At 45.7% G+C, this 27,597-nt stretch overlaps 1 protein-coding gene across 4 annotated transcripts; it reads left to right on the top strand.

Annotated features, from left to right (window-relative positions):
- LOC139546704 (serine/threonine-protein phosphatase 6 regulatory ankyrin repeat subunit B-like) lies at nucleotides 1-27,499 on the top strand. 4 transcript variants are annotated; one of them, XM_071355412.1, is made up of 27 exons: nucleotides 1-494; nucleotides 6,677-6,760; nucleotides 9,436-9,514; nucleotides 9,759-9,829; nucleotides 10,454-10,654; nucleotides 12,304-12,391; nucleotides 12,694-12,836; nucleotides 12,933-13,145; nucleotides 13,948-14,026; nucleotides 14,124-14,238; nucleotides 14,430-14,512; nucleotides 15,904-15,967; nucleotides 16,182-16,250; nucleotides 16,639-16,779; nucleotides 17,866-17,931; nucleotides 18,279-18,390; nucleotides 18,655-18,726; nucleotides 18,997-19,198; nucleotides 19,517-19,604; nucleotides 21,356-21,473; nucleotides 21,608-21,827; nucleotides 22,073-22,160; nucleotides 22,272-22,355; nucleotides 23,069-23,297; nucleotides 24,838-24,920; nucleotides 25,076-25,167; nucleotides 25,706-27,499. In XM_071355412.1, the coding sequence occupies exons 1-27, from the start codon at nucleotides 468-470 to the stop codon at nucleotides 25,957-25,959; spliced, it is 3,165 nt and encodes a 1,054-aa protein (XP_071211513.1). In that variant the 5' UTR covers nucleotides 1-467; the 3' UTR covers nucleotides 25,960-27,499. The 4 variants fall into 4 exon arrangements, 3 of the variants coding, with proteins under 3 accessions (XP_071211513.1, XP_071211514.1, XP_071211512.1); XM_071355413.1 differs by having other exon boundaries at nucleotides 15,841-15,967; nucleotides 25,803-27,499; XM_071355411.1 differs by having other exon boundaries at nucleotides 15,841-15,967.
- The last annotated feature ends 98 nt before the right edge of the window (nucleotides 27,500-27,597 follow it).

Raw genomic sequence — 27,597 nt, 5'->3', positions numbered from 1 at the left:
AGTGGAGGAGAGAGCGAGAGGCTGGAACTTCCTGTGTGCAATCTCTGTTCACCCGTTTTACATACAGTACATAGGAATATTTCCGGAGCTGCAAAGTGAGAGAAAGGGCGTGTATGGCGATTTAGAGAGAAAGTCCTCAGTGCAGAAGCAGTAAATGCAGATTGTTTACATTAGTCGGATAAGCTTTCCTTCTTCTGCGCACTGTGGCGGCGGTTGCCTCGACTCACCTTCGCCGCAGATAGCGTCAGTGGAGCTGGCCATGGGGCCGTGATACAGCCCGGGCCCTGACCGAGGATCTGCGTTGCATGAGAAAACTAACATTATTTACTTCCCTGACTGCTGCATCAAACAAGAGCGATAAAGGAAAAAACTGATTTTTTCGAACTGAAATATTGTTCCAAGAAAATTGCATGATCTGATGTTTGAGGGAGTGTGTTGATGTGCGGACCAAGCTGACCGAGATTATTATGGCTGTTCTAAAACTCGTCGAGCAGGTAGCTATGCCAATTCGACTAATAATTTAGATTTCGTTTTTCATAGATGGTCTATAAGCATTACTATTGTGGCTACTCTATTGACAAAGAAATGCCTAAGTAAGTCCTGGGCAAGCAGAATGTTTTTGGAAACGTATTTGAGAAATGATTCTTAATGCATCGCATGCAAGCGAGAGGAAATAGATTTTCTGGTGCCTATAAGGAACAGATGCGGTCCGCTACGCGAGCGAGGTGTGCTTGGCATCTCGCGCTGTGTTATCGCATTTTATAGATGCATTTGTAGTATTTCTTTAGTTTTTTGTTCCGCTCACCTTTTTAAAATTAGGACAACGGATTCGGGTTGACTTCCTGCTTGCTCTTCTGCTTAAGAATCTGTACCCTGGTTATATCACCGCCATCGGAATTCAGCTGTGAATTCCTTAATCGTCTCTAATGATAATGTTGCTGTCTGCCCCTGTTTATGATATTTCAAGTTATCTCAAGTTGATACTTGCTACACTCTCTTTATGGCTACTTTTAACTCGCCATTTTTTTTCAAAAGACTGTGTTCTGCATTTTGGGCTTGCCTAATCAAGTTCCCCATTTCTTTCTTCCTCCTAAATTATATTCAGCAAGAAGAGTAGGATGTTGAGAAAAATTGCCTACTTGTGTCACTTCAAACTTCACCATCAGAGCATGGGAGCATATACAATATTTTTACACCCATTGGCCACAATGCAATGTTTCTGGCACCACTGGCATATTTGATTGGTTGTTCACCATGTAAGGGTCTGTTTTGGTTTTAGAGGTGCTGAGTGACAGGGTCAAGGGGATAATAATGACAACATCTACAGAGGTCAAACAAAAAACACTGATTTCAAAGTTTAAAGGTCTAATGCAGCTGTTTTGATCTCAAATCAAATAATTTTGGGGTAACAATTAAGTACCTTACTGTGATTGTTTTAAATTAAAATGGTTAAAAAAAAATAGCTTCTTAGCAAAGGGCAATTTCTCAAACAAGAATTTAGATAGGATGTGTTCTGAGTGGGGAGGGGAAAACAGAAAACTAGCTGATATTGGCAGAGGTTTGGAATTCTCTTTCTTATTGGTCTTTTAACTAATTTACCGCATGGTGATGTCACCATGGAAGGCCAGAACTCCATCCCACCAAAACTTTTCAGCCAGCTCTTACACTAAAAGTGTTTTAGAATAATTTTCACAGTATTATTCCAACCTCAGTGTGGAAATGTATATACAACACAGGAAATCATGTGTTTGACTGTACTGAGCCTTTAACAAACCATGCAACTCTATGCTCAATGACCACTTTGAACAATTTACACAGTAAAACATTTACTTAAACTGTGCAGATGCAAAGTTTGGTAACAGAATTACAGTAAAGTCTCCCTCAGTGGTATTCTGTTACTGAACTTAGTATCTGCATAGTTCTTCCTAAAGGTGTGTTTCTGTAAAAATTTTGAAATTGTTAAAAGTAGAAATTTTGCATAGAGTTCTATGGTTTGTGAAACTTTGAAATCAATGGTTTTTGTTTGGTATACATTTTAAAGTGACAATTTGGACTTTCGTTAACATGGAATTGCCCGTATGCATAATGAGTCAACTTTGAGCACCTCTATCTCCTGATTGTTCTGGTATTCAGGTCCAAAATATCACTTTCTGACCACTTCTACCATGGACGAACATGTATGGAAGGTTGTGCAGTCCAAAAGTGGTTGAAATCATATGGAACCAGCCAACGGATGTGTATGTTTGCAGAGAGATTATACAAGTGTATGGCTCTGTCGGCTGTGTGTGTGTACTGTCCAGTGAGTGTTGTGTCCAGTGTAATCCCTCTTCTGTGTTAAAGGAAAGGGACAGGACGTTATTGGGTCTTATCATCCCCCTCCCCTTTTCTTCATTTTTCTTCTTACTTGATCCCATGGGTTGTTCATCTGGGTGTGCATGTGCGTGTACGTGTGTGTGAGCATCTGTGTGTGTGTGGGATCTGTGTGTGGGAGATCTGTGTGTGTGTGGGATCTGTGTGTGGGAGATCTGTGTGTGGGTGCTCATGAGATATTATGTTTTTCTCCCCCTCTTCTTGTTTTGAATGCTGCAGGGCTTCCCGTGTTGAGATAGAAATATCTCCTTAACAGGAGAAACGCCTACACGACCCATATATGTGCGTTTACTGTCATAAACAGACGCACACACAGACAGACTTATCTTTTCCCTCTCTCTTTCTGTGAGGCGCTGCCAACAGTGAGGGAAGGAAAGGGAAACACGGTCGTGCGCAGCATGGTTTTCATTCTGCAATTCATTTTTCGTGGGACATCATCGGCATCAGCAGCGTTTCATTTTGGAGCTGTGCTGTGGGAGTGGAGATTCAGATCTGTTCTGTACCCTCAGGCACCAATTACAATGCGGCTCTGATTATTCACCATCCTTATGTTATGGAAGAACAATCGCAGAAAAGCCCAGAAAGTGCTTTTGTGTGTGTGTCAGTGTGCGCATGCATGGACGAACCAGATTGCATGTGTGTTGTTTGCAGATTAAAGAATGAAAACAGAGTTTTCATCAGATGCAAGAAGTATGTGTAGGATGAGGTCAACATAGAGAGAGAGATGGAGAGAGATTGAAGGGGAAACATCCATTTGTTTTGTCAAATGCCGGGGACCGCTCTTGATTCCATTGGGACTCTTTGAGACAGGACTAGTTGATTTAAGAGGCTGGCCCTACGGCTGTTCTAAATGTAGACAAGGAAGACGCCACTCTCCTATTGGACAAAGGGGTAGTTTTGAGAACATTCGTTGGCCCTTGGAGTCAGGAGGAGGATGAGGGTAGTGTGCTGTGCCATGGCAACAATGGGCTCAGTGTTAGAGGCTTTTGGTTTGCCTGGAGGGGTGGTGGTTTGGGGAATGTCCTCATTCAGGACGACTGCTTGCTTTCAGCCAGGACCTCCCCTCCCCAGCGCTTGGTAGCACTGTCCTCCAAATCCCCAGTGCAATTACAAAAAGTGACAGACACCAGCTTTGTGACCAGTAGGTGATGCCAGCTGTTTGTGTGTGTGTGTGTGTGTGTGTGTGTGTGTGAGTACTTGAAAGAGACAGCAAAACATAAGGCAACATGCTGCCAAGTGCTCTCTCATCTCTGTTTTAAAGGCACAGCTCTTCTTTGCCTCAACTTCTTGTGTGATTGTGAACCATATCAAGCCTATTCTCTTTAAGGACTTGTGTCGCCCACATGGCCACACAGATCCTGCTATTAGTTGCATTTCCTGTCTTAGTAGAGTGAAATGAATTATGGGTGTGGGGGTGTGAGAAAAGGCAGGAAAATGTTCCAAATCAATCCATAAGGAGGAGAGCCCCATTCATATAAAACACTCCTCTGGCAGAGTGGCCACTGTGGTTGTTTAGATCACCATGGGAAAGCTGGGATGTGGGGAGGCTGTAGGGTATTACGCTGTGGCCTGCCCGCCTCTGTCTCTCTACCTGCTGTTTCATATAGGCCTACACATTTTCTGTGCAGGTCCTTGCAGATTATAGGATCAGTAGGCTAGTGTGGGTGTGTGTGGTCTAGAAGCGGAACTGAAAATGCAGAGTTAGCTAGGCTTCCTCTCTGCGTGTCGATTCTGAGAAGGTGACAGAGTTTAACAGGAAGTCAGGCGGTGAGGTGGAGGAGGGACAGCAAGTCAAGATGCAGCAACATGGTCTGGTCTGACTGTAGTACATAGGGCTCAGTCAGTCAGGGCTCCAACTCAATCCTCTTCCTGTCTCTCTTCATGAACTTTTATGTTGTATGTAACTAACAAGCTGTGGAAACAATTTCCCGCTCAGTCATCATCACATGACGAGGGCCTGCTCTGCAGCACCCAGAAACAGCATCAATATGGAACCAGTCTGTCTCGCCCTCTGAACCATGTCTCCCCTTGTCTGTCACAAAGACTTAGAGCTAGGAAGGTCCTGTAGGGATACTTTAAAAACTGGGCGCCCTTCTTTCCTCCCTTCCTTGAGGGTAATCGTAATCTGTGTGTTCTCAGATAAAAGAAAGGCAGAGTTTCTACTACATTGCTTTCACCAATCAAACCTGGTCAGATCAGTGACTAGTGACTTTCAAAGGAGAGGGGTAGGTAGGGATATCTCAACATTTTGGGGCCTTCCTTGAAGGATGGATGTGTAAGGAATGAATCTATTCTACAGCCTACAAGTATTAGAACATCGCAAGTCCCCATCATGCCTTGGCCAGTCCCCATCATGCCGTGGCCAGTCCCCATCATGCCGTGGCCAGTCCCCATCATGCCGTGGCCAGTCCCCATCATGCCGTGGCCAGTCCCCATCATGCCGTGGCCAGTCCCCATCATGCCGTGGCCAGTCCCCATCATGCCGTGGCCAGTCCCCATCATGCCGTGGCCAGTCCCCATCATGCCGTGGCCAGTCCCCATCATGCCGTGGCCAGTCCCCAATATGCCGTGGCCAGTCCCCATCATGCCGTGGCCAGTCCCCATCATGCCGTGGCCAGTCCCCATCATGCCGTGGCCAGTCCCCATCATGCCGTGGCCAGTCCCCATCATGCCGTGGCCAGTCCCCATCATGCCGTGGCCAGTCCCCATCATGCCGTGGCCAGTCCCCATCATGCCGTGGCCAGTCCCCATCATGCCGTGGCCAGTCCCCATCATGCCGTGGCCAGTCCCCATCATGCCGTGGCCAGTCCCCATCATGCCGTGGCCAGTCAGTTAGCCCTTTCCACTGTGTCTCTCAGAAAGCTGACTGAGTGTGATGATCTAAGGCCAAGTATTGATTGACACTCTGATCATTTGTGCCTGCATGCCGGCGACGTCTGGGACCTTAATTTAGGTTGCGGAGAGAGAGGCAGGAGGCACTGTGACCTCATTCACTAGACTAAGATAATGGCCTCTACATGCTGCTGTACTGTTCTCTTGTTGAGTTTGAGGTCTTTTATATCCCTCTTTGTAAATAACTACATACAGTTGTCTTATAAAACCCACCACAGTCTTAACTACACCACTGTAGGCCTATACCAAATGTAGGCCTACAGTGAGTCTCACTCAGTCACTCAATTCTCCAGCTTTTTTAAAACAGATTGAAGCGTCACACTGCTGCTCATTTCCAAGCATTTCGCTACATCCGTAGTAACATCTGCTAAATAAACTTGGAGGTGGAGGGTCCATCATGGTCTGGGGTGGTGCATCATCGGACTGAGCTTGTCACTGCAGGCAATCTCAACGCTGTGCGTTACAGGGAAGACATCCTCCCTCATGTGGTACCCTTCCTGCAGGCTCATCCTGACATGACCCTCCAGCATGACAATGCCACCAGCCATACTGCTCGTTCTGTGAGTGATTTCTTGCAAGACAGGAATGTCAGTGTTCTGCCATGGCCAGCGAAGAGCCCGGATCTCAATCCCATTGAACACGTCTGGGACCTGTTGGATCGGAGGGTGAGGGCTAAGGCCATTCCCCCCCAGAAATGTCCGGGAACTTGCAGGTGCCTTGGTGGAAGAGTGGGGTAACGTCTCACAGCAAGAACTGGCAAATCTGGTGCAGTCCACGAGGAGGAGATGCACTGCAGTACTTAATGCAGCTGGTGGCCACACCAGATACTGACTGTTACTTTTGATTTTGACCCCCCCCCCCCTTTGTTCAGGGACACATTATTAAATTTCTGTTAGTCACATGTCTGTGGAACTTGTTCAGTTTATGTCTCAGTTGTTGAATCTTGTTATGTTCATACAAATATTTACACATGTTAAGTTTGCTGAAAATTAACACAGTTGACAGTGAGAGGACGTTTATTTTTTTGCTGAATTTATGTGTATGTGCCAATACAATTTGATTTGATGTTGGCAGTGCTCTAATTCCATACCATGGGAAGGACCACTCCCCCTCTTCCCTTGTTTACACTCACAGCTGATAAATCTGATATCTTGAGATTTATTGTAGGGTCACTGTTTAGACACGTATTGGAGAAAGACCTGGTCAGTATTTGGGGAGACGTACATTGGCCCTGCTTGTGTTTTGGACATGTATCCACGTGTGTTGATGTTTGAATGTCATACGAGGGCAATACAGGTTTCCTCTACTGTTCTCTTATTAGGCTAAGTAGGATCAGTGAACGACCTTGGATCTATAGAGGAGGATTAGTGAATGACTTCAGTCTGACCCCTTCTTCTTTCTCTCTTCAACTCAGCCTCCGCTGGTTCAGGCCATCTTCAATGGAGACCCTGAGGAGATACGCATGCTTATCTACAAATCGGAAGACATCAACGCTCTGGTAAGACCACTAGACATTCACCGTACTTCCATGCTCCGGAGCACGCAAACGGAGCATGGATACTGTCCGGTTATTTAGTCTCCTATGGGCGGTTGGCTGCTATCAGAGGCTCTACAATGAGAACACTGTCAGTAACCAGGTTGCCAACCTTTTTATGCGATTAAAATACATGTCGGATAAAAAATGTCAGGACCGGCCTGATGGAAACAGCAAATTTCATGGTAAACTTTCCAAATGTCAACAAAACAAAATACGCTAGATACCGTGTGATCTTTTTGTTTCTGTAAAATTAATTATGTTGAGAAATGGCGGTGAAAATGCTTTTATTCGCAAATATTAATGTAATAATCATAATATTGACGTAAACTTGGAGTCACGCGATAATATGTTGTGTGGTCCTCCCACTACGACTCAGGAAAGCTTGCAGTTTATTAAGCTACAGATGAAATAAGTTATGACGAACTTCACAGGGTGGTGAAAGTGCACAGTGATGAGCTTGATACTTCTTTCCAATAAATATTGAGGGTCTTATTCTGGTGACATGATGATCGATTCTTGGCTGCCGTTTGACAAATAAAATGACTCTCGCTCTTTTGTCGTTAATAATCTCATCATGTAGGCTATACTCTCACTGTATCTGCCAGCTGTTGGCAGGAGCGCACGTGCCAAGACCACAGTGGGCACATTCGCTATTCAGTATAACACAGAACCTAAACCGGCTGCGCGCGTGCGCCATCGTGCATAAATGTATTTTGTCCCCCCACACCAAACACGATCACGACATGCAGGTTAAAATATCAAAACAGACTCTGAACCAATTATATTAATTTGGGGACAGGTCGAAAAGCATTAAACATTTATGGCAATTTAGCTAGCTAGCTTGCACTTGCTAGCTAATTTGTCCTATTTAGCTAGCTTGCTGTTGCTAGCTAATTTGTCCTGGGATATAAACATTGAGTTGTTATTTTACCTGATGCGTATGGTCCTCTACTCCACCAATTAATTCACACATAAAACGGTCAACCGATTCGTTTCTAGTCATCTCTCCTCCTTCCAGGCTTTTTCTTCTCTTGACTTTATTGCAATTGGCAACTTTCATAAATTAGGTGCATTACCGCCACTGACCTCGTTCATCTTTCAGTCACCCACGTGGGTATAACCAATGAGGAGATGGCACGTGGGTACCTGCTTCTATAAACCAATGAGGAGATGGGAGAGGCAGGACTTGCAGCGGGATCTGCTTCACAAATAGAACTGACTTCTATTTTAGCCCTTGGCAACACAGATGCTCGTTGGCGTGCGCGAGCAGTGTGGGTGGAATAATTGAATAATATAGATTTCTAAATTTATTTTGCAACGCGAGCGCACGCGACGTGAGCGTTGTAGTCAGCCTGTAACGCAACATGTTTTGTGACAAAACCATCAGTGGAGTTGAAAATGCGATGTAAACCCATTTACCTCTTATGTTTTATCCGGTACATGGGAATTTAACCGCAAAAGTTATTTTATGTGCACTCCGTCACCACACACAGCCTTTAATCTGCAACAAGTCAATTTGATGCAAACACATCTCTGATGGGAAAATGCACATATTGTTTTTATGTGTATTTTAGAATATTTGCATGAAAATATGTTGCCAATTTTGATGGAAACCTAGCCAGTGTCCAGTTTTAGATGTGTTTTTTGTTTGAGAGGCAGTGGAGTGCCGGGCCAGCTGGATTTGAAATAAAATACATCCAAACAAACAAACAAATGTCTGTAGTGCATCACTCACATCACTCTGCTGGAAGTTGGCCTTGGCAGCGTGGACAAAGTCAGGTCTGTCGACAGTCCAGATCCACTTGTTTTTGGTGGCCTGGTACTTCTTCCTGTAGTCCAGCTGGAAGGAGACAAATCAGACAGGAACAGAACAGTGAGTGAGTGAAGGGCCTGTCTCAAGCAACCATTCGAGTGGGGTAGAACACATCAGGTATAATGCCTGTCCTTAACAAGCCACATTCTTTTATTTTTATTCATACATGCATTTATTCATTGTTTTGTGTGCTAAATGGCCAGTGGCCACCAGGACAATAGATATTTTGACACAGCGCAGTAACCATTAGCTTAGCTCATTGCATATATTAACTGTTAGAGCCTCTTCTGTGCTCGGCTAATTCTAACTCCACTCCAAGCTACCTGTCATACCCATGGGCTCTGGAAATGTTTCCCTTGCCATTGTAGATGGAGTTGAGCTCTGGAAATGTTTCCCTTGCCATTGTAGATGGAGTTGAGCTCTGGAAATGTTTCCCTTGCCATTGTAGATGGAGTTGAGCTCTGGAAATGTTTCCCTTGCCATTGTAGATGGAGTTGGGCTCTGGAAATGTTTCCCTTGCCATTGTAGATGGAGTTGGGCTCTGGAAATGTTTCCCTTGCCATTGTAGATGGAGTTGGGCTCTGGAAATGTTTCCCTTGCCATTGTAGATGGAGTTGGGCTCTGGAAATGTTTCCCTTGCCATTGTAGATGGAGTTGGGCTCTTTGGCCTAACTCTGCCTAAAATGTCTGACTTCAGTTGGTTTAAACAGAACAAAAAATTGTACCAGTGCTCCTGGATGTTGTACACACAGAGATCAAATATATATAAATAATAATAAATAATAATAAATCTCCCCCTCTCCCTCCCTACCACTCTCATCAGGATGCAGACAAGCGCACCCCGCTCCATGCTGCAGCCTTCCTGGGTGATGCTGAGATCACTGAGCTTCTCATCCTCTCCGGTAAACCAACTTCGTTCCACTATCTCCTCCTCTCTCTCTCTCCCCTCACACAATATCCCCTGTTTTACAGCCTGAGCAACAAAAAAATAAGAATTGATATGGTTACAGTGTATGGAGTAGAAAGTATCTTTTGTCACATTGTTTGGAGAATGTGGCTCCAAAATCTTTAATTTTCCCTCCCTACCTCCCTGCTAATGCTAAATTTCCTCTCTTTATATTTCTCTCTGTCTGTCTCCATCTCTAGGGGCGCGGGTCAACGCCAAAGACAACATGTGGCTCACCCCTCTCCACCGCGCGGTGGCATCCCGTAGTGAGGTGGGTTGGTGGATACACACACACACACACACTGCATGGAGTCTACTCAGTGTACTGTGGCCTTGACACACACACACACACATTTCTCATGACATACAGTGACAGGCCAAACAGCATGGCGACACATTCTCAGGGCCCCATGCTGAGACTCAGGTGGTAAGATGCTAAACCAAGCCTAAGCTGCCCAGCAGGATCTGTGGTGGAGAGGAGAGGACACTCGACTACCGTCACCAGTCTGACCATTGTCCACCACTCTCTGCAAATTCAGCATCAAAACTAGATCCAGACCGATAGCAGAGCCGTATCAATTTATCAACACAGCCAACACAATACTCTGTGTCAGTCCCCTGGAGTGAAAGTGGTAATTCAACATGGCTAGGATAGCTTAGGATCGACTGACTCACTAATGTGTGTGCCTGTGTATGAACTATGAATAAGTGCATCTTGGCGTATGTCTATAAATGAATGCATAGGTTTATTAAATGCCTAGTTGTTGAATGTTTGCGTGTTTTAAAGGCATTTCCTGTATACATGTTAGTCTCTCTATGCTGCTTACAGAACACACACATTGTACCGTCTCTCCTCTCCTCACACGTCATGTTGTTCTATCACGCTGGTCTACAGGAGGCCGTTCGCGTGCTGATCCGTCACTCTGCTGATGTGAACGCGCGGGATAAGAACTGGCAGACGCCGCTTCACGTTGCCGCGGCCAACAATGCCCTGCGCTGCGCTGAGGTCATCATCCCCCTGCTGAGCAGCGTCAATGTATCGGACCGCGGGGGGCGCACCGCCCTGCACCACGCTGCCCTCAACGGGCACACTGAGGTACTACAGACTGGGGGATATATATATATTTTTTTACATCTCTTATGTACAGCCATACAAATGCATTTCACTTCCTGAAATCAACCCCTAGTGAGACTATCACCTAGGGCCTAGGCACTCCATGTATACTGAACAGAAATATAAATGCAACATGCAACAATTTCTAAGATTTTACAGAGTTACAGTTCATATAAGGAAATCAATCATTTGAAATTAATTTATTAGGCCCTAATCTATGGATTTCACATGACTGGGAATACCGATGCATCTGTTGGTCAGAAATAGGTTAAAAAAAGGTAGGGTAATGGAACAGCAAACCAGTCAGTATCTGGTGTGACCACCATTTGCCTCATGCAGCGCGACACATCTCCTTCACATAGAGTTAATGAGACTGTTGATTTGTGGAATGTTGTCCCACTCCTCGTCAATGGCTGTGCGAAAGTTGCTGAATATTGACGGGAACTGGAACACGCTGTCGTACACGATCCAGAGCATCCCAAACATGCTCAATGGGTGACGTCTGGTGAGTTTGCAGGCCATGGAAGAACAGGGACATTTTGAGCTTCCAGGAATTGTGCACAGACCCTTACAACTTGGGACCGTGCATTATCATGTTGAAACATGAGGTGATGGAGGCGGATGAATGGCAGGACAATTGCCCTCAGGATCTCATCACGGTTTCTCTGTGCATTCAAATTGCCATCGACAAAATGCAATTGTGTTCGTTGTCCGTAGTTTATGACTGCCCATACCATAACTCCACCGCCACCATGGGGCACTCTGTTCACAACGTTGACTTCAGCAAACCCCTCGCCCACACGACGCCATACACGCTGTCTGCGGTTGGACCACTCCCAAATTCTCTAAAATGACGTTGGATGCGACTTATTAACATTAAATTCTTTGGCGACAGCCTTGGTGGACATTCCTGCAGTCAGCATGCCAATTGCACGCTCCCTCAAAACTTGAGACATCTGTGGCATTGTGTTGTGTGCCAAAACTGCACATTTTAGAATGTCCTTTTATTGTCTCCAGCACAAGGTGCACCTGTTAATGATCATGCTGTTTATTCAGCTTCTTGATATGCCACACCTGTCAGGTGAATGGATTATCTTGGCAAAGGAGAAATGCTCACTAACAGGGATGTAAACAAATTTGTACCCAAAATTTGAGAGAAATACGCTCTTTGTGCTTATGGAAATTTTTGGGGATTTTTTATTTCAGCTCATGAAACATGGGACCAACTCTTTACATGTTGCGTTTATATTTTCGTTCATTGTAGATCTGAAAAACATGGATAGAGGTGTAGGCAATGTGGTAATAGTGCCATCTTGCCCTCGGAATGGCTAGTGAGTGACAACAACTGTATTAAAATATTTTTGTGTCCAGAAAAAAACAGTCCCACACAAGCATCATAGTAGGTAGTAAAGTCACACAGGCACATATTTGAATTGCTGTTTTTGCTTAAACACTAGTCTGATTGAAGTATTTAGAATGCTTACATAAAGAGCCTCGTCCACTCTTGGCCCTCTGAGGTACACACACACAGACCTGACTCACCACTGAAAAACACACCGCTCACACACTCCCCTCTCCCTCCTTTCCACTCTCTTTCTGTCTCTCACTATCTTTTCCCCTCTCCATTTCAGATGGTTAACCTGCTACTGGCTAAGGGAGCCAACATTAATGCCTTCGATAAGAAAGATGGCCGCGCCCTGCACTGGGCAGCATTTATGGGTGAGACATATAGACATTATAGAGTGTACCTCTCTGTACCAAGTCAGCCTCAGGCATTCATATCTTCATTCGTGAAACGGAAATTATATGTATGAGTCATCTAATAGTCAGAAAACAGAGCCAAACAACATTGGTTGCTTTCTTGTGAGATTTCTCATATCCCTGAACATTTGATGGAAACATTATGATTTTGAATGGTTACTTTCTTGTAAGATTCCTCATGTTGCTGAACATATGATGGTAATATTCGTTTTTGAAACGGAGAACTGTACAGTGAGTGTGCTGTGGTGTGCCCCCTGCAGGTCATCTGGATGTAGTGTGTCTGCTGGTCAGCCAGGGGGCAGAGGTCAGCTGTAAGGATAAACGTGGTTACACCTCTCTACACACGGCCGCTTCTAACGGTCAGATCGCTGTGGTCAAACACCTGCTCAACCTGGCCGTGGAGGTATGGGGAAATGGACACACACACATACATACATACATACATACATACATACATAATGTGGATGTTGAATTGCTCTCCGCTCCTCTGTGACTGCAGATAGATGAGGCCAATGCGTTTGGTAACACGGCTCTGCACTTGGCCTGTTTCAACGGTCAGGATGCTGTGGTCAGTGAGCTGATAGACTACGGGGCTAACGTCAGCCAGCCCAACAACAAGGGTTTCACCCCCCTGCACTTCGCTGCAGCCTCCACCCACGGAGCCCTCTGTCTGGAGTTCCTGGTCAACAACGGGGCTGACGTTAACGTGCAGGTGAGGATAGACGCTGTTTCTATCTTGGAGAGAATGGATGGTCTGACTAGCTATGTTTCCATCAATTTGTGGAAAGATTTTCAAGCGAGTATTGTAATATTCGCACAAAAATATGGGGATTTTACCAGCAGTGGTGTTTCCATCAAACTGTCTTCTTGTAGTGCACATAAAAAGCACTTTGTCGTGTAACTGTTCATTGACCAAATAAAAAGCAGAAGTTCTATCAGACTTTTTAACTCTATCAATGGTTATAACTCTATCAATGGTTATAACTCTATCAATGGTTATAACGCTATCAATGGTTATGACGCTTATCAAAATGTCTGTGATAAACAGCAAATGTGGCCACTGGCACATGCGCTCCAGCCAACAGCTGGTAGATACAGTGCAGAGTGTACATGATGAGATTATGTTTAAGAGCAGGATCATTTTTATTTGTCAATTGGGAGCCAAGCACCGATCATCATGTCACCAGCATACAAATGAAGACCCTCAATATTTATTGGAAAGCAGCATCAAGCTCATCACCGTGCACTTTCACCACCCTGTGAAGTTCATCACAATTTATTTAATCTGTAGCCTAATAAAGTGTGCATGCTTTTCCAAGTCGTAGCAGGAGGACCATACAATATAGCATTGTGTGTCGGCAAGTTTACTGCGTCATGGTTATTCTATCAACTGCCATTTGTCGGGTGATGGTTAATGACTGTCTCTGGATCGGTCTTTCTGTGACTGACTCTCCTGTTAGTCTTTATGTCAGTCTATTCCACTGCTGGTATCACTCCCATATTTTTTCTCTCAGAGTCGGGATGGGAAGAGCCCCCTCCACATGACAGCTGTCCACGGCCGCTTTACTCGCTCCCAGACACTCATCCAGAATGGTAAGACCTGTGTGTGTGTGTGTGTGTGTGTGTGTGTGAGTTAAGTAGTATTATTGTAAGTATCCTTATTAACCAAACTGTGCTGTCTGTACTGTAGGTGGGGAGATTGACAGTGTGGACAAGGATGGAAACACTCCTCTTCACATCGCTGCTCGCTATGGTCACGAGCTCCTCATTAACACACTCATCACCAGTGGAGCCGACTGCACAAGGTGTGTGTGTGGAATGGATGCTTGGATCCCTTTTCTTTCACTTGTTTTGGTGTAATATATAGCAGTACAGCATGTATTTATAGTAAAGACCTCCTCTTGCTCTCTGTCTCGCTCTCTCTGTCTCGCTCTCTCTGTCTCGCTCTCTCTGTCTCGCTCTCTCTGTCTCGCTCTCTGTCTCTGTCTCTCTGCAGACGAGGAGTCCATGGTATGTTCCCTCTGCACCTGGCTGCTATGAACGCCCACTCAGACTGCTGCCGGAAGCTGCTCTCCTCAGGTAACCTACCAGCACCGGCACAAAGCATTGGCTGTGTGTACCCTGTTTTACCCTCTTCCTTGGACGAAGAACAGGAATGTCTTACTGCTGCTTTCCAGTCCTGAATTCCTCTACAGGGGGAACTATTCAGCCTGGGTCAGATTGAAGTCACATTGTTCCTCTAACAGCAATACAAGGCAATGGGCATACAAACACAGGCAGGCATTGGGCCAGCATACAGAGATGGTCTGATCAGGCATTGGGCCAGCATACAGAGATGGTCTGATCAGGCATTGAGCCAGCATACAGAGATGGTCTGATCAGGCATTGGGCCAGCATACAGAGATGGTCTGATCAGGCATTGGGCCAGCATACAGAGATGGTCTGATCAGGCATTGGGCCAGCATACAGAGATGGTCTGATCAGGCATTGGGCCAGCATACAGAGATTGTCTGATCAGGCATTGAGCCAGCATACAGAGATTGTCTGATCAGGCATTGAGCCAGCATACAGAGATGGTCTGATCAGGCATTTCTAGCGGTTTCTCTCCTTGCAGACAAGAATTTGGCTAAGCCAGTGCTCCTCTTGCAATAAGAGGCCTGATTGTTTGATAGATACTGGCAAACCTTTATCTAGAGACAATTTTGGCTCCAGTCTGGAAGTCTCAGGCTCTGTTTGAAAGGAGCTGTGCAGTTTCATTTGACTGTGGGGTCAGACCCATACGGTAGGAGGAAATTGAGCTCTGTGAGGGCTCTGAGGCCTCTACTGTAGGAAAACAACAAAGGCCTTTGATGTTGAGTGATTTACATGAGCTGGAGCACTCTGTGCAGCTGCACAGTTTTATTTGTGCTGAGGAGACAGCCGGCTTGAACCACAGGGTTAGAGGGGTGGTTTTAAGGGCAATATTCATAGCCTTCAGTATCCATAGCTGTTAACCCCCCTCCCCCTTAATTGACTAGAATGGTTTGACCCAGCATACTCCGATTCTAGGCAGGACCAAAGTGTGACAGTGTGATGGGGATGCAAATAGAACTCTGCACGAACACTCCTTAACTTATAGCATGCTTCCCCTGCCTACAGTCTTTCTCTCTTTCTCTGTTTTGTGTGCTTTCAGAGTAGAAGTACGTGTAGAAGTCAGAGTATTAGACTATATCTCAGCATGTGTGTTTTCTAGCCTGCCTGTCTCTCACCTTACCTCACCTTGTAATCCTGTGTGTTTTCCTGCGTTAACAGCCGTCTCTTTCTCCACCTCCCTGTCCCTTGTGTCTCTCCCATTTTCTTCCTCTGTCTGTCTTCCCTGCTATGTGGCTGTATGTTGCCTCTCTCTCTGTGTACATCACCACCTGTAGGAAGGAGGTATGGCATAATGTGTCCCCTCAGTAACGACCCCTCGTCCTCGGCCCTGTCTGCAGGCTTCCAGATCCACACCCCAGACGCACTGGGGAGGACCTGTCTACACGCTGCCGCCGCTGGGGGGTGAGTCTCTCTCTCTCTCTGTGTGTGTGTCTGAGTAAGATAAATACCTGCACACTATTGTGTATGCTCCTGTACATTATTTCAACATTTCTGTCAGAAGGGCTTCATCAGGTGTTTGTGTCTGTACATTTTGCTTCATGTCACTGTACTCTTCAAAACAGAATTTGTCATGATTATAAAATGTCTTCTCCTCTCCCTCTGTCTCGTTCTGCAGTAATGTTGAGTGTGTGAAATTGCTTCTGAGCAGCGGTGGGGACCATAACCGGAGGGACAAGTGTGGCAGGTGAGTTCTCTTAGAGGGCAGGTAGAAGGGTGGGGGAGGTCTGAAGAAGGGGCAGATGAACAGGGCCTTAGTGGGGACAGTGAATTGGTGTGTATGGATGACAGTTGTTGAAAGCTGGTTCTTACTGAACTGAGGACCCTGCTGAAAGGAGATCATGGAGAAAGAGAACAGAGCTTAGAGTGGTGGCTGCATCCGTTTGTGGTCTTTTTCTGTCAGTTCCTCTCCAGTTCCTGTGTAGGTGTGTTTGTGTGGTCATAGCCACTCAGTCCTCTGACTCAACACTTTAGTTAACTCTCTTCAACCTTTTTAGATCTCTAAAGTGTGACTCAAATCAATGTGCAGGCATTTAACACTGTCCTCCTGTGTGTGTCTCTCTCTCTCTCTCCAGGACCCCTCTCCACTATGCGGCTGCCAGTCGTCACTATCAGTGCCTGGAGACCCTGGTGTCGTGTGGGACCTGCATTAATGCCACTGACCAGTGGGGGCGCTCTGCCCTGCACTACGCAGCTGCCTCCGACCTGGACAGGAGGTGAAACTCCCTGACCAGACTTAGTGACGAATCCTAACTTCCGCATGAGAGTTAAATTCCCACTTAGTCTCCCATTTACAGCAATGCATGACTAAGTGAACATTTGCCTTACATGCACACCTCACCTGCCACGATGCGTGCACGAGCGTTGCAAAATAAATGTACACTTACTTGTTATTCAATAATTTCACCCACACCTCTCGCTCATGTGAACGAGCGTCTGCGTAGCCAAGTGCTAAATAGAACATGGTTCTAATTGAGACGCTCGATGCGCTGAGAGTCCCCTCATTGGTTATCAGGAAGATACAAACACACGTGGATGCTTGAGAGATTCATTAAAGATGACTAACTATAAACTACCTAGGTGTCTGTACGTACTCGGGATGGGCACAGTTATTCGAATATCCGAACGGACGTTAGTATTCGATCACGTGTGATTATACATTTTTATTTTTATAGTTAGCACTGTCAACAGCCTACAGTTCTGAGGACGCACAAAGTAATTGTTTTATTTTCAAGTTAATTTTCTCTCGTGTTGCGCTTTACATGAAAAGGCATCCAGTGCATTTCACCCTCCAGTCAGCCCTGACAACTGTAGCCTATTGTATTTTCCCCACTTCAAATAGCCTAGTGATAACAGGCACACATCTAACAGAGATTTCACAATACCTGACACAGATCAATGCAGAACGTTTTTGGAACGGACTCTATCACGGTGAACATCAGACATCTCTGTTGCTCTGTTGTTAGCTGAAAACTACCAGAGAATACCAGTAAAAAAACTATCTGGATATCCAAAGAAATGTCATGATATTATTCGAATAGTGAAGTCATTTCAAATGTCCATCCCAAGTCTGCTGCATAGTCTGTCCAGTGTTCACACCCCTGAGTAGTCTAATACCAGGACATTCAGACTAGCACAGCTGTAAACGCTAGATGACCCTGAATACGAACCCTGAATAATAGATGGAGGGTCCATCTAAACCCCACTTTTCCCATAGGTTTTATTTTTGCATAAGCTATTGTCAGAAAAAATGGTATATTGAGAATGTCTTAATATTTTTCTGCTGTGTGTGTCTTGTGAAGGCGACGTCAGGCTCTGGAGCCAGAGAGTGAAGGGGTCCAGGCAGAGAAGGAGAAGGAGGCTGCACTGTGAGTATACTATTTTATTTCTAGGAGTATTACTCCCTCTATCTGAGCATCCAGGTAGTCAGTCAGCACAGACTATGACTCAGTGCAAACCGTGCCTCTGGTTCTAAGTGTTGTAGAATGACCCTCTCTCTCTCTTTCTCTACTTCGTGTACACAGACCAGTTCAGACAGACAATACCTTCTGTCATTGTCTCTCAGCTTGTTTGAATAGCTTTTGCATATGTCTGTTGAACATGTCTGACTCTCTCTCTCCCGCATATCACCTCCCAGTCTGAGGCTTTGTTAACTTTTGAAGTAACCTTTTATTGTTGTGTGTGCGTCTGACGATATTGTGTCTTTTTGTACTAGATGTCTGGAGTTCCTGTTGCAAAGTGGTGCTACTGCCTCTCTGAAAGATAAGCAGGGTTATAGTCCTGTCCACTATGCTGCAGCCTATGGCCACAGACACTGTCTGGAGCTGGTGAGTACACACACACACACACGCTTATGCAAAATCATCTGCGCGTGTACAGCCACACATGAAGAAAATCTATTTTTGGGGGGTTATATAATCTAGAGATGGCTCTTGTCATTTGCCCCATCTGCTAGATAATGCAATCTGTGTGTAGAGCTTCAACTACAGTCTCACAAGATATCGCCAATACACACAGCTCACAAATACCACTTACCGAATTCAAATTATTTGTTTTGATGTGAACTGTGTAGTCTGTGGTTGTGGTTTCAGCTGTTGGACCGAGACGAGAGTCACCAGGAGGACACAGAATCTCTGAGTGCCAGGAGCCCCCTGCACCTCGCTGTGAGTCAGTATCATACGCAGGCATACATTATCACATATCCACTCTAGCCATGCATTATAATGGGGGTTTTCTTCCTGGTCTTTTGACCTGAGCAGGAGAAAGACTAGTTATTTGGTCAGGGCACATGGTCAGGAAAAATTGGATAACTGGCGTTATCACTTACATACAGCCATACACACATTACCACAGAGTATACATCGCAAGGACTGTGTCTTTAAAAGCCAACAGCTGGCATGTGTGTAATCAGTCTGTGTCTCCCCATCCCACAGGCGTACCACGGCCATGCCCAGGCTCTGGAGGTGTTGCTGCAGGGGGAGAGGGAAGTGGACCAGGGGGACGAGGCTGGTCGTACTCCTCTGGCCCTAGCGGCCCTCAGGGGCCACACTGACTGTGTCCACACCCTCCTCAGCCAGGGGGCCTCGCCACGCACCACAGACACCAACAGGGGACGCACCCCTGTACACCTAGCAGGTAATGGAGACCAGTGTGTGCGTGTTTGTGAGAATTTGAAATACTCTTTTTTTTGTGGTCCGTGTCACAGGAGGTTGGTGGCACCTATATTTGGGAGGATAGGCATGTGGTAATGACTGGAGCTGGAGTGGAATGGTATCAAATACATCAGACACATGGTTTCCAGGTGTTTGATGCCATTCCATTTGCTGCTCCATTCTGGACGTTATTATGATCCGTTCTCCCCTCAGCAGCCTCCACAGGTCCGTGTGCACTAGATCTGTACTCAGTTTCCTCTGTCTGACTTTCTCGCTCTCTCTCTCTCCTCTCTGTCCTTAGTGATGAATGGCCATACTTCGTGTGTACGCCTCCTGCTGGACGACCAAGACAGTGCAGACCTGGTGGATGCTGCAGACTCTCGGGGACAGTGAGTTGACCATTCCATTCCTCTATCCAGCTATTGTACATCTATTGGATTGGTTTTAGAAATATGTTGACCATTCATGTACACTGAACAAAAATATTAATACTACTTCTGAAGTGTTGGTCCCATGTTTCATCAGCTGAAATTAAACATCCCAGAAATGTTCCATACACACAAAGCTTATTTCTCAAAAATTTTGTGCACAAATTTGTTTACATCATTGTTAGTGAGCATTTCTTCTTTGCCACACCTGTCATTCACAGTTGTGGCATATCAAGAAGCTGATTAGACAGCATGATTATTACACAGGTGCACCTTGTGCTGGGGACAATAAAAGGACATTCTAAAATGTGCTGTTTTGAAACACAACAAAAGGCCACAGATGTCTCAAGTTTTGAGGGAGTGTGTAATTGGCATGCTGACTGCAGGAATGTCCACCAGAACTATTGCCAGAGAATTGAATGTTCATTTCTCTGCCATAAGCTGCATCCAACTTCGTTTTAGAGAATTTGGCAGTACATCCAACCACGTGTAACCACGCCAGCCCAGGACTGCCAGATCCGGCTTCTTCACCTGCGGGATCATTTGAGACCAGCCACTGGGACAGCTGATGAGACTGGGTTTGCATAACCAAAGGATTTCTGCACAAACTGTCAGAAATGTCTCAGTAAAGCTCATCTGCGTGCTCGATGTCCTCACCAGGGTCTTCGATGTCCACTGGCACACTGGACAAGCTCTTCATGGATGAATCCCAATTTCAACTGTACTGGGCAGATGGCAGACAGCGTGTACGGCATCGTGTGGGCGAGCGGCTTGCTGATGTCAACGTTGTGAACAGAGTGCCCCATGGTGGCAGTGGGGTTATGGTATGGGCAGGAATAAGCTACGGACAACTAACACAATTGCATTTTATCGATGGCAATTCGAATGCACAGCGATACCATGACGAGATTCTGAGATCCATTGTCGTGCCATTAATCCTCCGCCATCACTTCATGTTTCAGCATGATAATGCATGGCCCCATGTCACAAGGATCTGTACACAATTCTTGGAAGCTGAAAATGTCCCAGTTCTTGAATGAACAGCATACTCACCATTCATGTCACCCATTGAGCATGTTTGGGATGCCCTGGATCGACGTGCACAACAGCGTGTTCCAGTTCCCGCGAATATCTAGCAACTTCGCATAGCCATTTAAGAGGAGTGGGACAACATTCCACAATCAACAGCCTGATGAAATCTATGCGAAGATGTCGTGCTGCATGAGGCAAATGGTGGTCACATCAGATACTGACTGGTTTTCTGATCCACGCCCCTACCTTTTTTTTAAGGTATCTGTGACCAACAGATGCATGTCTGTATTCCCAGTCATGTTAAGTCCATAGATTTGGGCCTAATGAATTCATTTCAATTGACTGATTTCCTTATGTGAACTGTAACTCAGTAAAATCTTTGAAATTGTTGCATGTTGCGTTTATATATTTTTATTTAGTATAGTTATAAAGGGACTGGATAGGTATACGTTATATGGTAATATCTTGCTCTCACCTTTCTCTCTGATAAGCGAGGTAAAATTTGGGCTGTATTGCTTATACTCATCTAATCCTTTCAGATCTGATTGGATGGATGGAAGTAATATGATGAAAATTCCACCGAACCTACAATACTAGTACATGGGCTTTGATTTGGGATTGTGTGTGTGTCTACCGATCTGTTTGTCCTACTCTGACTGTCCCCTCTCTGTTCCTGTCAGGACTCCTCTGATGCTGGCGGTGGCAGGGGGACATGTGGACGCTGTGTCTCTGCTGCTGGAGAGAGAGGCTGCTGTAGACACAGCAGACAGCCATGGCCTGACCGCCCTGCACCTTGGGGTGAGTGTGTGTGATTGTACTGAATTCTGGGTAGCTTGTAACATTACATGATCTCTTTGTCCAGTCGAAAAGTTTAAAGGTGATCTCTGTCTCGTTCCCATTTTGTCCTCTCTTTCTTCCTCCTCCTCTCCCAGCTGCTGTGTGGTCAGGAGGAGTGTGTCCAGTGTCTGTTGGAGCAGGAGGCCTCTGTGTTGCTGGGGGACTCCAGGGGCCGAACAGCCCTCCATCTGGCTGCAGCGAGGGGCCACGCATCCTGGCTTGCTGAGCTGCTGAGTATCGCTTTTTCAGAACCGCCCACGCCCCGCCTCCGAGACCACCAGGGGTACACCCCCCTGCACTGGGCCTGCTACTATGGTCAGTCACTAGACCTACCTACTACATTGGGCCTGCTACTATGGTCAGTCACTAGACCTACCTACTACATTGGGCCTGCTACTATGGTCAGTCACTAGAGCTACCTACTGCAGGCCTGCCTCAAACCATTAATTTTTTGTCAATCTCCAATCAGTGTGCCTTAGGATTTTATTTCTACTTGTATATTTGATGTGAAATACATTTTAAGTTGGCATGTTCTAGTAATCTTTTGTATGTGTGTCCAGGTCACGAGGGCTGTGTGGAGGTACTGCTGGAGCAGAAAGGTTGTCGCTGTATCGATGGGAACCCCTTCACTCCCCTGCACTGTGCTGTGTAAGTCTTCACATACATGTACAAATTGCACAGTATTGCCCATAGATGTCAGTGTTGACTGTGTTTTGCCTCATGGACAACAGTGTTTACATTCTGTGTTTATCTTCCCAGGGTGAATGATCATGAATCCTGTGCCGCACTACTGCTGGAGGCCATGGGATCAGACATCGCCAGCTGTAAGGATGCTAAGAATAGGTAGGTCGTCACCAGTGGTAGAAAAAGTACCCAATTGTCATACTTGAGTAAAAGTAAAGAAAGATATCTTAACAGAAAAGTGAGTCACCCATTAAAATTCTACTTGAGGAAAAGTCTAAAAGTATTTGGTTTTAAATATACTTAAGTATCAAAAGTAAAAGTATAAGTAATTTAAAATTCCTTATATTAAGCAAACCAGACCGCATCATTTTCTTGTTTGTTTTTTTATTTACAGATTGCCAGGGGCACGATCCAACACTCAGACATAATTTACAAATGAAGCATGTGTGTTTAGTCAATCTGCCAGATAAGAGACAGTAGGGATAACCAGGGATGTTAACTTGATAAGTGCGTCAATTGGACCATTTTACTGTCCTCTTAAGCATTCAAAATGTAACGAGTACATTTTTGTGTGTCAGGGGAAAATGTATGGTATAAAAAGTACATTATTTTCTTTAGGAATGTAGTGGAGTAAAAGCTGTAAAAAATATAAATAGTAAAGTACAGATACACCAAAAACTACTAAAGTAATACTTTAAAGTATTTGTACTTAAGTACTTTACACCACTGGTCGTCACACATCCGATTCAGATACATATTGGAGTTGCCCTGGATCAGATGGAGCTGTATCTAACACAGCCTCAATCTCTAAACTTCTGTGTTCTCTTCCTCCTGCTTTCCTCTCCTCCCACATCCTCCCCTTTCTCTCTCAGGACTCCACTCCATGCTGCAGCGTTCTCTGGTCATGTGGACTGTGTCCAGCTGCTTCTGTCCCATGATGCACCTGTGGATGCTGTGGATCAATCAGGGCGCAGTGCGCTGATGATGGCTGCAGAGAAGGGAGGAGTGGGTGCTGTAGAGGTGCTGTTTACCAGTGCCAACGCCAGCCTGGGTTTGGTCGACCAGAATGGCAACACAGCCCTCCACCTGGCCTGCAGTAGCGTGAGTGTCCACTAGGGAGATCTCTCCCCATTTCTTTGACATGACATTTGTACATACCACATACTAAACTCAGCAAAAAAAGAAACGTCCACTCACTGTCAACTGTGTTTATTTTCAGCACACTTAACATGTGTAAATATTTGTATGAACATAACAAGATTCAACAACTGATACTTAAACTGAACAAGTTCCACAGACATGTGACTAACAGAAATGGAATAATGTGTCCCTGAACAAAGGGGGGGTCAAAAAAGTAACAGTCTGATGTGGCCAACAGCTGCATTAAGTACTGCAGTGCATCTCCTCATGAACTGCAACAGATTTGCCAGTTCTTGCTGTGAGACGTTACCCCACTCTTCCACCAAGGCACCTGCAAGTTCCTGGACATTTCTTGGGGAAAGGCCCTAGTCCCCACCCTCCGATCCAACAGGTCCCAGACGTGTTCAATGCGATTGAGAGCCGGGCTCTTCGCGGGCCATGGCAGGACACTGACATTCCTGTCTTGCAAGAAATCACACACAGAACGAGCAGTATGGCTGGTGGCATTGTCATGCTGGAGGGTCATGTCAGGATGAGCCTGCACGAAGGGTACCACATGAGGGAGGAGGATGTCTTCCCTGTAACACACAGCGTTGAGATTGCCTGCAATGACAACAAGCTCAGTACGATGATGCTGTGACACACCGCCCCAGAACATGACGGACCCTCCACCTCCAAATCAATCCCGCTCCAGAGTACAGGCCTCAGTGTAATGCTCATTCCTTCGACGATAAACGCGAATCCGACCATCACCCCTGGTGAGACAAAACCACGACTCGTCAGTGAAGAGCACTTTTTGCCAGTCCTGTCTGGTCCACCGACGGTGGTTTGTGACCATAGGTGACGTTGTTGCCGGTGATGTCTGGTGAGGACCTGTCTTACAACAGGCCTACAAGCCCTCAGTCCAGCCTCTCTAGCCTATTGCGAACAGTCTGATTAATGATGGAGGAATTGTGCGTTCCTGGTGTAACTCGGGCAGTTGCTGTTGCCATCCTGTACCTGTCACGCAGGTGTGATATACCGATCCTGTGCAGGTGTTACACGTGGTCTGCCACTGCGAGGACGTTCAGCTGTCTGTCCTGTCTCACAGTACGGACATTGCAATTTATTGCCCTGGCCACATCTGCAGTCTTCATGCCTCCTTGCAGCACATTCACGCAGATGAGCAGGGACCCTATGCATCTTTATTTTGATGTTTTTCAGAGTCAGTAGAAAGGCCTCTAGTGTCCTAAGTTTTCAGAACTGTGACCTTAATTGCCTACCGTCTGTAAGCTGTTAGTGTCTTAACGACTGTTCCACAGGTGCATGTTCATTAATTATTTATGGTTCTTTGAACAAGCATGGGAAACAGTGTTTAAACCCTTTACAATGAAGATCTGTGAAGTTTTTTCTAATTATCTTTGAAAGACAGGGTCCTGAAAAAGGGACGTTTCTTTTTTTGCTGAGTTTATTTTTACAATCATAGTGCATACTATATTAATTTTGCTTCACCCTCTTTCAGGGAAAGGAGGATTGTGTTCTGTTCATCCTGGAGAGGCTAAAGGACACTGTTCTCATAGGTGCCACAAACGCAGCACTGCAGACGTAAGTGTTCGTCAGAGATAGCCCATGGTTAGTCTAGGAACCGAGAACCAAATATTATGTCCGCTAGCTACCTGAATTTATTCTGGGGTGGAAATGTCTAGCCCCTCCCCACTACAGAAACACTACAAACCTTCTGATTGGTTTGTCCCTCCCAGGCCACTCCACCTAGCAGCTCGTAGCGGTCTGAAACAGGCTGTCCAGGACCTGCTGTCCAGGGGGGCCAGTGTTCAGATGTTGGATGAGAATGGTAGGTCTTAAGGTCTGGTCTGGGCATGAATCAGTACCAGTGCGTTAAAGGGATCTAACTGCATGCTGCTATTATATCAGCTGCCTGTGGTTCTATGGTGTTGGCATGTCTATGTACATCAGCTAGCTACAGCGGTCTGTGTCTGTCTGCTCTGGTAGGCTCGAGAGAGTGGGTGTGCGCACGCAGCTAACTGGTTTGTAGCTCTCTGTCCCAGTTCCACCTATCAAGTATTGTTATTAGGGCCAGGAGTTTTTCCTTATCTATAGAATGAATTAGGTTTAGGTTGTACGCATTCCCTGTCTGCTTGTCTGTGTACTGTCTGCGCTGGCTGTGTACTAATGGAATGCTGCTTTCTCCCGTTGTCCTCCCTTCCCTTGTCCCCCCACCTCTCTCTGTTTTTCGCTTTGCTCTCCCCGCTTCTTCCATGTTTCCTCCCCCCTCTTTCTCTCTGTCCATCTTCCCTTCTCTCTCCCTTCCTTTCTCTCTCCCTATCCCGCCCACTCTCTCCATTTCTCTGCCCTCCTCTCTCTTCCCCCAGGTCTGACGCCTGCTCTAGCTTGCGCTCCTAGCAGGGAGGTGGCTGACTGTCTGGCTCTCATTCTGGCTACCATGATGCCTTTCTGCTCCCCTTGCAGCTCCGGAGTCCCCTCCCCAGGTTCCCTCCTGAGGGCCCTATCCAGGCAGAAGGGTTCGCGGGACCCTCGTAGCCCCAAGGCCCCCTCTGGCCCCTCCAGCGAGGGAAGTGCCAGTCAGGGCACCACTGAAAACGACTCAGACTCAGAAACCTTTTGACCCTGACTCTTATCAGACTACCGGTATGTCTGCAGAGCCGCAGTTTCCCACCACCGACCACCCTGAATCCCTCGCTTGTGTCCCAAGAGTAGAACCTGTGTGGGGGCTTGTACAGGACTTTGTCCCCCCCCTAATGGCTGGAGCTCAACCTCATGTGATCCTACCTGCTGGTGTTTCTTATCTAGGTACTCTGTCTCAGCTTGGCTATCTATGACAGCATCTGAGACTTTTCTAATTAAAGCCATTTTGTTTGTATGAAAAGAGGACCTTTTTTAAAAAAGTTTATTTTGGTTGATTGATGTACCAAATATTGACATATAGTTAACACAAGTATATGTATATTTTTGTGTCAGGGTTCATACTGATCTGCCCAGAGCACAAACCAACTAAAGCACAATTCTAGAATTCACTTAAGTCTATTATAAAGAAACATGGTGGAATGTGCATGAGGCGGATAGAAGTGGTACCATTTCAACTTCTTGTTTCCACACCAATAGAAATCACCCACGTCAACTGACCTGGAAAAGCTCTGGGCTGTAGTTATTGGTTTAGGTGACTAGGACCTAGAATTGTTCCTGTCCCTAGTGTTACAGGACCACAGTGTTTCAGTAACATGCTCAGTTAGATCAGGTCTCCAGTGAAGAGGTTGACACCTGTACGGTATTTATTAACTCTTATATTATGGTACAAAATACTGCTTGCACTTAAAATGTAAAGGAGAGCAGGACCTTGACCACTCTTCTCTCCATCCCCCTTTCCCATCTAGTCTGTCTACCTACCAGCAATGTGCCAGTCTAACTTGTCCAGTGCCTTGTTAAACCTTTGTATTCATTTTTTTATTTCAATTTTCCCCAAAAAAGCGTACGCATTTTCCTGGTGCGTGTGGTGTCTATTCAATCTGTATCGCAGAAGTTCAGCTTTACATTTAAAGGCAATGTTCCTGCTTGAGCGGAGACGACCTTAACATTTCTATAGCGGAATCTGTCACGCTTCAACTGTACAGATTGAGTATTATGGGTGTGTGTGACTGAGATTAGAGTTGATTAACTCTTGGGGGGGGTCATGTCACTTCTAACCCTGGAGGAAAAAAAACACACCAATGTTTTTACACTCCTATGATCAGAGATGTGTGTATGTCTAACAAAATGAAGTTCTGCTTTTGTACATTCTGTATGTCATTGTAAAGCACAGCCTTGTCTGTAATAACTCTACCCCAGAGCACACACTTTTTAAAAAGCACAGTGTTAGTTTAAAACGCCTCAAGGCTTGTTGTTGATAATGAAAGTAACAAGAGATTGGGTCTGTATCCCAAGTGGCCCCCTATTCCCGACAGTGTAGTGCACTATAGGGAATATAGCCATTTAGGATGCTGCCATGGGTCAGTATTATGATGCCAGAAGGAGCATCACACCACCAGTCAGTTGTGACAATCGGATCAGATTGATTTTCATACCAGTTCCTGATGCAGTATGAAATGCTCAAGGCTGTTTGTCTTTTTATGAATGAATTGTACAATAATATAAAAATCTGTTTTAATTTAGTGCTGTGTGTCATGTCTGTACTTTCCTATTTGATACCAAGTTTAAGCATTAGATGCCAAAAACATGAGAATGGATCCTCCATTTCAGCCTTGGAACC

This window comes from Salvelinus alpinus, chromosome 20, assembly GCF_045679555.1.
Source record: "Salvelinus alpinus chromosome 20, SLU_Salpinus.1, whole genome shotgun sequence".
In the NCBI taxonomy this organism is placed as follows: Eukaryota; Metazoa; Chordata; class Actinopteri; order Salmoniformes; family Salmonidae; genus Salvelinus; species Salvelinus alpinus.
This window is presented reverse-complemented; position numbering and strand designations above follow the sequence as displayed.

What these genes read in the sequence shown, in the direction of transcription:
- LOC139546704 (XM_071355411.1), top strand. Translation starts at nt 468, where the DNA reads ATGGCTGTTCTAAAACTCGTCGAGCAG. An exon ending in CGGTGGCATCCCGTAGTGAG is followed by an intron (nt 9,830 to 10,453) that starts GTGGGTTGGTGG and finishes GCTGGTCTACAG; the next exon opens with GAGGCCGTTCGCGTGCTGAT. An exon ending in AGTGGAGCCGACTGCACAAG is followed by an intron (nt 14,239 to 14,429) that starts GTGTGTGTGTGG and finishes GTCTCTCTGCAG; the next exon opens with ACGAGGAGTCCATGGTATGT.